This window comes from Geotrypetes seraphini, chromosome 4 (genome assembly GCF_902459505.1).
Source record: "Geotrypetes seraphini chromosome 4, aGeoSer1.1, whole genome shotgun sequence".
Taxonomy (NCBI): Eukaryota; Metazoa; Chordata; class Amphibia; order Gymnophiona; family Dermophiidae; genus Geotrypetes; species Geotrypetes seraphini.
The window spans coordinates 305,968,713-305,979,352 of record NC_047087.1 but is presented as its reverse complement, the minus strand read 5'-3'; the positions used below and the strand labels follow the sequence as shown (position 1 = coordinate 305,979,352).

Here is a 10,640-nt window from a genome sequence, read left to right as displayed (position 1 = left end):
ATAATAAAAATAACTTTATTCTTTTATACCGCCATAACCAAAAGTTCTAGGCGGTTTATACTAAAAAGAGCTGGACAATCAGCGAAATACAATAATATAGTAAAAAATACAAATATTTGTAAAATAGAATTTCAGTAATAAAACTCACTAAGTAATAAACTTATCGAACAAAGTGGTCTTAATTAATTTCTGAAAACTTCAACAGAATAACATAGCTTGCTGAATACATTTACCTAATCAAGATTGTTGCCTACCAGCTTGAAATGCTAGGGTCCTATCTAAGAAGGTCTTCTATCTACACCCATTAATTTTTGGATAAGCAAATAAGTAGAAGTTTCTAGTTTCTCTTGATGGTCTATGCAACACAAATGAGGAAAAAGGTAAGCTGGAGACAATCCCCATATCAGCTTAAAGCAGATACAGGAAAATTTGAATAATACTCTTGCATCCAAAGGAAGCCAATGAAGTAAACGATAATATGGACTAATATGGTCGTTCTTTTTTAAACCAAAAAGCAATCGAACAGCTGTATTCTGAATTATCCTTAATTTCCTTAGAAGTTTTTTGGGTGCTCCTAAATAGACGATGTTACAATAGTCTAAAATAAAAATGAATAACTCAACTTTTATTGACTATTTTAAGTTGGAGTAGAACCCTAGAGGTCTTAGAATGAATAAGGGCTCACAAATGTTTCCTGAAGAGGAAGAGTTTGTTGTCAAATAGAATAAGATCCTAAACCACTGCTACGAGTAATGTTGTTAATTACTGATAAAAGTAGACGAATGTAATCAGCTGAAAAAAACAGCTTTAGAAGAAGAGACATTCAGGCTGAAGCTGTCCCTTGAGTGGAACGGTTTGATGAGCAATATAAAGACGTGGAGATCACCGTGGATAAATACAGGGCAGCGTTAAGATGTCAGAAATCTTAAGAAATTTATTTGGGATGAGAATGATTATCTAAACAATTGGACACCCGCTTTAAGCTGAGTACACTTTAGAAGTTATAAATTTGCAATTTGGGGATTTATTCAACCAACTTAAGTGTTTATAAGTGCTATGATTGAATGTGAAAGGCACAGTTAATGGGGTAACCGCCCCACTAGTGATCTTTCTACACTGAAAAGGAAAATTTTATGTTTAAGAATTTAAATAGTGGGTGGTCCCATTGAATTTGTGTGTTTTCCATGTATCACTCATGTGGTATTACTTCAATCTCCCAAGTTTTTTGTTTTGGGCATATAAATGGATATGACCAAAAACAAAACTCTGACCCTAGGAGATCCAGAGAAGAAAAACCAGAAGAAACCAAAAAACACTGTGGAGTGACAATGTTCCTGAAATGGACTTTATTGAAAATTTCAAAGTTCCAAAAATATAATTGAGCAATCCACACAAGAAATAAAATAATCCACATAAAAACCTGGATTATTTTATTTCTTATGTGGATTGCTCAATTATACTTTTGGAACTTTGAAATTTTCAATAAAGTCCATTTCAGGAACATCGTCACTCCACAGTGTTTTTTGGTTTCATATAGATCAGTGGTCTCAAACTCATGGCCCGGGGGGGGGCACATGCGGCCCGCCAGGTACTATTTTGAGGCCCTCGGTATGTTTATCATAATCACAAAAGTAAAATAAAACAGTTTCTTGATCATAATGTCTCTTTAGCTCTAAATTACAATATTATTATTAAGACTTAGCCAAAAAGAAAGATTTATAAACTATGAAGAGTTTTACCTCATGCCAAATTGTCATTTCTTTAATAAGACATTAACTATTTTTTCTGAGGCCCTCCAAGTACCTACAAATCCAAAATGTGGCCCTGCAAAGGGTTTGAGTTGGAGACCACTGGCTAAACTGTAACCATGACATCCTGTTTGTCTTTGGGAAGCAGAGCTGAGATTGTGATGTCATAATGCCTCATTCCACCAATAAGAGCCAACCTTATCAGTGATGTCACAATGGCTTGATTGTCCTGTTCTCCCCTCTGCCCTCCAACCCAGCCAGCAGATTAACTGTTCCCCTTAACTCAGTGGTCTCAAACTCACGGCCCGCCAGGTCCTATTTTGAGGCCCTCGGTATGTTTATCATAATCGCAAAAGTAAAATAAAACAGTTTCTTTGGCTATAAATGACAATATTATTATTAAGACTTAGCCAAAAGGAAAGATTTATAAACTATAAAGAGTTTTACCTCATGCAAAATTGTCATTTCTTTAATAAGACATTAACTATTTTTTCTGAGGCCCTCCAAGTATCTACAAATCCAAAATGTGGCCCTGCAAAGGGTTTGAGTTTGAGACCACTGATATAGATGGATGTACCAGGATAATACTAATTGGAAGCCATCTTTTTCTAAACTAGCTCCACCCTGAATTCTGACAAGCTCACCTAATGTGATAGGTTTCAAGTCTTGGACCACATTTAATATTCATTTTTCTATACAGTTTATGAAACTACCATATTAGCTACAATTAATAAGGCTCCCTCAGTATTAGATCCCTTTCCACCAGAATGGCTGAGAGCACCAAACCTGGAGCTTCTCCCTTCTGCATATCAATCACACACAGTTTAACTGAAGGATCCATCTAACTGTTTATCATCAAACACCGTGGCATTTTCAACAAGTCATTGTAAATTAAAAACCAGGCAGATCTTTACGATCTGAAAATAAAAACCTATTAACCTCAAGAAAGCAAGGTTACCATGCAGACACCAGAGCAATGACATTCTGTATAGCTGGTGTTAAGATGTGGAATGCTTTGTTGGGTCAGTTACGACAATGTTTTGATCAGTTTCAATTCAGTCTCAGGTTGTCATTGCATTCTGATGACTTAACAGTTCTTTGGAAAAGAAAAGATAGTTCCTCCCTGTTGATTTTAAGATTTTAGTTTGTCATAATAATCATGTGAACCATTTAGTTCTTAAGCGGTATAGAAAAATTTTAAATAAATAAATAAAATCTAGCAATCTGCAGCAACCCATCCTTATAAAAAAAAAAAAAAAAATCCTTATCTTGATTTGTTGATCCCTAGATATTATAGACCAATTTCTACTCTACCTTTTCTTGCACATACAGCTGCAGTGTAGACTCTGCATCCACAATTGGGCTTTAGTAGATCAGGGCATGGTAACGAAACAATTCTTACCTTCTTACTAAGTGAACTTCACAATAAATTAGATAAGGGACAGAATGTGCTCTTGGTCTCCTGCTTTTTTCAAATTACATCTCAGAATCTAACAAACGTTTCCTAGGAATAAATGTAAAAAACAGGATTCCCAGGCAGAAAAAAAAAAAATGCAGTAACCACAATGCCAAAAAGAAAGATTTTTTTTTTGTAGGGGCCTTTTCAATGAGTCTCTAGAATTGGGAGTGGTACTGGACGACTGGAGAAGGGCAGATGTGGTCCCTCTTCACAAAAGTTGAAGTAAGAAAGTAGTAGGAAATTACAGGCTGGTAAATCTGACTTCTGTGGTAAGCAAATTAATGGAAATGCTTTTAAAACAGAGAATGGTCAAGTTTCTGGAATCCTGTGGATTACAGGACTGGAGGCAACATAGAGGTAGGTCTTGTCAGAAAAATCTGATCAAATTCTTTGACTGGGTGACCAGAGAATTAGATAGAGGGAGTGTAATAGATGTGGTATATTTAGATTTTAGCAAAGCCTTTGACAGTGATCAACACAGTTGTATAATAAATAAACTGAGTGCCCTCGGGATGGGTCCCAAATTGATGGGCTGGGTCAGAAAGTGGTTGAGTGGAAGGCGACAGAGGGTAGTGTCAATGGAGATCGCTCTGAGGAAAGGGATGTTACCAGGCCTGTTTTTTTAACATTTTTATAAACGATATTTCTGAAGGGCTGCTGGGTAAGATTTGTCCCTTTGCGGATGATACCAAAATCTGCAATAGAGTAGACATGCTGGACGGTGTGAATAACATGAAGAAAGCCCTTAGCAAAGCTTGAAGAATGGTCTGAAATTTGACAGCTAAAATTAAATGTTAAGAAACGCAAGGTCATGCATTTGGGCTGGAAAAACCCGAAGAAATGGTACAGTTTAGGGGTTGAAGAACTTATGTGTAAGACAGAAGAGCAGGACTTAGGTGTGACTGTATGTGATGATCTTAAGATGGCCAAATAGGTTGAAAAGGTGATGGCGAAAGCTAGAAGGATGCATAGAGAGAGGTATGGCCAGTAGGAAAAAGGAGGTTTTGATGCCCTGTATAAGACTTTGGCGAGACCTTATTTAGAATATTGTCTACAATTCTGGAGGCCGCACCTTCAAAAAGATATAAAAAGGATGGAGTCAGTCCAGAGGAAGGCTACTAAAACGGTGCGTGGTCTTCGTTATAAGGCATATGGGGACAGACTTAAAGATCTCAATCTGCATACTTTGGAGGAAAGGCGAGAGAGGGGAGATACAATAGAGACTTTTAAATACTTATGTGGCGTAATTGCGCTTGAGTTGACTCTCTTTCATTTGAAAGGAAGCTCTGGAATGAGAGGGCATAGGATGAAGTTAAGAGGTGATAGGCCCAGGGGTAATCTAAGGAAATACTTTTTTTTACAGAAAGGGTGGTAGATGCGTGGAACAGCCTCCCAGAAGAGGTGGTGGACACAGAGACTGTGTCTGAATTCAAGAAAGCCTGGGATAGGCACGTGGGCTCCCTCCTCCTCACTGCCACAGTGTGCACAAAGCCGCGGGCGGCGGCTCCTCGCGTATCCCGCGCCTCATCCGGAAGCATTCCCTCTGATGTTGCGACGTCAGAGAGAAGGCTTCCAGTTCAGGCACAGGACGCGCATAGGTGCCGCAGCTCGGGGCTTTCTGCATACTACGGCAGTGAGGAGGAAGAAGCCAGCCAAAAGATAACACCGGGGGCAGCAATGAAAACGCCGCATCACAGGCCTCGAGTTTTGACACCCGTGTCTTAGAGAGAGGAAGAGATAATGGTTACTTCAGATGGGCAGACTGGCCTTTATTTGCCATCATGTTACTATGTTTCTAAATATTCTTACTTGTAACGTCTTAGCTGTAGTCAATTTCTTCTAACACTGTACAGATTTTTAATAGTGATTTCAGGGATGACACATTCCTTGTATTATGCTCTACCACATAGAGGGAGCCATTTTTTTAAAGTGTGGTAGAAAATTGAAGTTACTTAACATTAGCAAAAATTAGAGACAAATGTGTGTATTTACCTTTCTGTCCACTAAGATGTGGAATCACACGCTCTGTGAGCTTCTCTGTCTCTAATAAGACCTCTTAGGTGCCTTCCTGTCAGAAAGTTCCATCAGTCACCTTGACAGCTACAGACTGCACACAATTTCCTAAAGTGAAACCTGTTAACCCTAGCGAATGACATGGGGACAAATTTGTCCCCGCCCCATCCCCACAAGTTTTGTCTCTCCCATTCCTGTAAGCTCTGCCTTAACTGCACAAGCCTCGAACACTTATGATTTTAAAGTGTCTGAGGCTTGTGCAGATGAGGACGGAGCTTAGGCATTGGTGGAATGAGGCATTATGACATCACAATCTGAGCTCTAGAATGTTGCTGCTTATGATTTTAAAGTGTTAAGAGGCTTGTGCAGATGAGGATGGAGCTTAGTCATTGGTGGAATGAGGCATTATGACATCACAATCTGAGCTCTAGAATGTTGCTGCTTATGATTTTAAAGTGTTTGAGGCTTGTGTAGATGAGGATGGAGCTTAGGCATTGGTGGAATGAGGCATTATGACATCACAATCTGAGCTCTAGAATGTTGCTACTTAGGATTTTAAAGTATCTGAGGCTTGTGCAGATGAGGACGGAGCTTAGGCATTGGTGGAATGAGGCATTATGACATCACAATCTGAGCTCTAGAATGTTGCCACTTAGGATTTTACAGGGTTCGAGGCTCGTGCAGATGAGGACGGAGCTTAGACATTGGTGGAATGGGGCATTATGACATCACAATCTGAGCTCTAGAATGTTGCTGCTTATGATTTTAAAGTGTTTGAGGCTTGTGCAGATGAGGACAGAGATTGCAGGAATGGGGCAGGGACAGAAAAGGAGCTCAATGGGATGGGAGAATGAGTTCCCATGGAGACGGGGAGAAATTTGTTCCCATGTCATTCTCTAGTTAACCCTACATTCAGTGCAACAGCCACACGTTCAGAGCACATTTAACACAATTACTGCTGTGGAAAACACTGAAAGGTCAATCAAATCATTTCTGCTAAATAAAACTATAGGCCAAGATTGCTTTCGCCCACTACTTATGGGGAATTTAGGAAACGTCTAAAAACACACTTGTTCCTAAAGCATCTAGACAACTGATCCTCTCTTCTCTCTCCCCTCTATAGCGATTAACTTGTCCTTTTGATCTCTCTCTCCTCAACAATGAATTTCATGTCCTATTAATTCTCTTTCTTTCTCCCCTCTTAAAGTCAATTCAATTTGTTACCCTTGCTTAATCTTCTGTAAACCGCATAGAACTTCACGGTATTGCGGTATATAAGCTGTTATTATTATTATTATATAAACATACAAGAATAAAAATCAAGCACATGTAGAACATTCTACCCCTTTGTTATGTAAATTAAGATTTTTACAGACATGTCTGGGAGTTACTTATTCTCACTTGACTTGAAAGAGCCTCAAAGTTCTAGAGGAGGTCAAAATACCAATCTCACGAAAAAATAGACTCACTCCTAGTTTTCAAATTAACACACAGTACCGTAAACGCTGTATAATCCAGCTTAAAGTTCACATAATGTTTTGTATAAGGTGAATAATCAATTTTTTTTGGGGGGACAACCTTTTCACATAGTAAATATGTCTCCACCCGGGTTATCCCACAGAATATGTGCACCTTAGAGCGTACTGTGGGTATTACCCAAAAACATCATTTATATTCACCCAAATTTTTATTACCTCTATAAGGTACTGTGTGAATAGGAAACTTCAAAAGTTAAAAATCAATGTCACTTGTTGCCATGATTGTGTTTAAAAAAATTCTCAGTAAAATACAAAAGCAAAAAGTAACCAATGAACTTATCTAGAGATGTCCGCAGCTGTCCGTATCTCATCAAAGGGGTTCCTTCGCCGACTGCCCTACAGAGTACCCCATTTTGTGACCTTCTTCAGGGGCAAACTCAGGAGCACAACTCATTGCTCGTGAATCATCACATCTCCAAGTTGTGTAATATTATTTTCAATTGAGACAGGAGTGAAAACCAATTAACCTTACAAAGTAAATCTGAACAAAGACCAAGAATCTATTAATTCAACTGGCTTCCGCTGTCTGCCACTTTCTCTTCATCTTCATGTGCTTCTCTCTACACACAAACATTGCTTCCCAGGTTTCTCAAGCATCCCAAGTCTGGAACACAACTGCCTTTTGCTTTAAAATATCATTATCCTGGCACTGAAAAATCCCAAATGCAAGTGAAGAAGGAAAAAGAGCCAAAGAAATGCTATGACAGCATCCAAATTAATCAATACACTCTCTTCAATGCGCACTCAAAAGCATGAGGCTAAGAACGATTGTGATGTTCAAGTGAAAGTCATCTCCAAATCTGAGAAACAAAAGTGTGATCAGTCCAGGAGCAACACAACACGTGGTAGAAAGACGACAACACATGGTAGAAAGAAGTGAATCAACACATGGTAGAAAGACGACAACACATGGTAGAAAGAAGTGAATCAACACATGGTAGAAAGAAGACAACACATGGTAGAAAGAAGTGAATCAACACATGGTAGAAAGACGACAACACATGGTAGAAAGAAGTGAATCAACACATGGTAGAAAGACGACAACACATGGTAGAAAGAAGTGAATCAACACATGGTAGAAAGAACACATGGTAGAAAGACGACAACACATGGTAGAAAGAAGTGAATCAACACATGGTAGAAAGAACACATGATAGAAAGACGACAACACATGGTAGAAAGAAGTGAATCAACACATGGTAGAAAGAATACATGGTAGAAAGACGACAACACATGGTAGAAAGAAGTGAATCAGCACATGGTAAAAAGAACACATAGTAGAAAGAAGACAACACATGGTAGAAAGAAGTGAATCAGCACATGGTAGAAAGAACACATGGTAGAAAGAAGTGAATCAGCACATGGTAGAAAGAAGACAACACATGGTAGAAAGAAGTGAATCAACACATGGTAGAAAGAACACATGGTAGAAAGAAGTGAATTAGCACATGGTAGAAAGAACACATGGTAGAAAGAAGTGAATTAGCACATGGTAGAAAGAACACATAGTAGAAAGAAGTGAATCAACACATGGTAGAAAGACGACAACACATGGTAGAAAGAAGTGAATCAACACATGGTAGAAAGAACACATGGTAGAAAGACGACAACACATGGTAGAAAGAAGTGAATCAACACATGGTAGAAAGAACACATGGTAGAAAGACGACAACACATGGTAGAAAGAAGTGAATCAACACATGGTAGAAAGAACACATGGTAGAAAGAAGTGAATCAACACATGGTAGAAAGAACACATGGTAGAAAGACAACACATGGTAGAAAGAAGTGAATCAACACATGGTAGAAAGAACACATGATAGAAAGAAGACAACATGGTAGAAAGAAGTGAATCAGCACATGGTAGAAAGAACACATAGTAGAAAGAAGACAACACATGGTAGAAAGAAGTGAATCAAAGCAAAAGAAATCAAATCATGCCATTAGAATCAACTGTAAGATGGACTTTAAAAATTAACTACAACATCCATTTGTAGTAGAAAAGAATTAGGGGCAATTATTTACTAACAAAAAAGTATTATTTCCGCCAGACCTCCTGGAAAAGCAACTTTACATAAAGCTTTCAGCTGAAAAACTTAGTTCACGCCAGCAAAGGATCTCAGCCCTCAGGATCAGTTCGGAAAGAAATCACATTTTCCCACTAGAGTCTTCCATAACTACCAACTGCTTAAGAACCGAAAATAAAATCTGTTTGTGTGCATGTGGGTAGAGCCATAATCTTCACATCTGCAGACACACACATTGTACAACTCAACTTGGACGTTTCATGTACTCTGAAAATATTGATAATGGCATCGCTCAGATATGCAGAAAAGGATTTGCAACAATAGCAGGGGAGATCTAATAATGGCTCATATCGCCACAACTAGTCATTCTTCCCAAAAATCCAGCTTATGTTAAGACTGACATTTGGATTAATCAATTATTTTACACAAAAACAAATCTCATGACAAATATTCAAAGGAATTTTAAAATAAGTAAGTTGTATAAGTCAAATTATGAGATATATTTAAGGGATACATGTGAATGAGTGCTTGGGGTGTAACATATCACAAATGGTACAGAACAAGGGAATCGGGCATAAATGCAGTGGCTAGCTTTGAATTTCTGTTTCTTCCTTGCTTTTCCTGCAGATAAGGGTAATATTATGCACATTGTAGACAAATCTCGGTTTTTACCACAAGAAAAGCTCCCAGGATGGCACTTGAGTATATCCTCTTTACTCATTGGCCACAGCCTTTACCCAAACACTTGTGGCAAAGCCATTCAAGATATCATAAAGGCTATAATTTATAAATACAGTTATTGCAATTTAGCGAGAAAATATATACATAGGCTTGATCAGTGGTGATTTCTCACCAAACGCACATAAATCCTATATATATAGTTACTTAAAACAGAGCAAATCATAACCCACTTTACAAAAAAATCCAGTGATTTACTCTAACTGTAAACAATATAAAAACATCAACTGTTTAAAATTATAAAAAAATAAGTTAAAAGAAAATCCAACATTCGGGTCCTGGATACTGACAAGTTTGAGGAAGGACTGTGCACAGGTGACAAGATGCCTCAAATACAGGAGCTGAAGTACGGAGCATTTCCTCTACAGACACAAAAGGGGAGAAAATCTTTAGTACATCTGGCCCAAAGTCCTCTATAACGTGATGAGACAGAAGTGTTGATCAAACAGTGTTAAATATCAATTCCTTCCTTTAACTGTGATTACCGTTGAGTTTGTTGGCAATTGATTTCAAAATAATTGGCATTCCGGATTATTCACTGAACACCCATCATCAAATTCAGCAAAGGAAACTTAGGCAAGCATTTTCTTTACAGAAGAAAAGAAATCTAAATGGCTACGATTCCTCTATCAGCGGAAACACACAACACAGTCTTAATAAACGCAGTTCCTGTTTTGTACAGTGTATGGGACATCAGGCTTGGGTTTAGACCATGGCACGATAAGGGCCCTGCATTTTTAAAAACTGAATGATGAAGGAGGGGCCCCCGGCAACAATCTGAGGCGGGAGGTGGCTGAGCGGACAGTTCTCAATACTCATGATTGACAGTTTGCTGCAGAGCGCCAACTCAAAGGGCAGACTGTGCAGGTTGGGGTTGTCATTCAGGTAAAGCTCTTCTAGATGCTCCAGTGTACCTAGATAAAATTGTATGAAGAAAATACATGATCACAAAAGCTGGTGTAAACATTTATAATTTTGATAATGTACTATTGCATCAAGGAGAATATGGAAAAGCTTATTTTTTGGCAAGGTGAGTCCTAGTACTTACTCCCTTCTTTACTGGCTGAGGGCTCAAAAGCAAGTCTCTCAGGCTAATCCTTTCAGAGCCTCTTGAAAA

The 10,640-nt window shown here is 38.4% G+C and overlaps 1 protein-coding gene across 1 annotated transcript in view; it reads right to left on the bottom strand.

The window, feature by feature from the left end:
- Nucleotides 1–6,404: 6,404 nt before the first annotated feature.
- Nucleotides 6,405–10,640, bottom strand: part of LOC117359634 (leucine-rich repeat protein SHOC-2) — a 57,659-nt gene continuing 53,423 nt past the window's right edge. Inside the window, exon 8 of the mRNA XM_033942799.1 lies at nucleotides 6,405–10,437. Within this exon, the coding sequence (XP_033798690.1) occupies nucleotides 10,229–10,437 (209 nt within the window). The 3' untranslated portion in view covers nucleotides 6,405–10,228. The remainder of the gene's footprint in view (nucleotides 10,438–10,640) is intronic.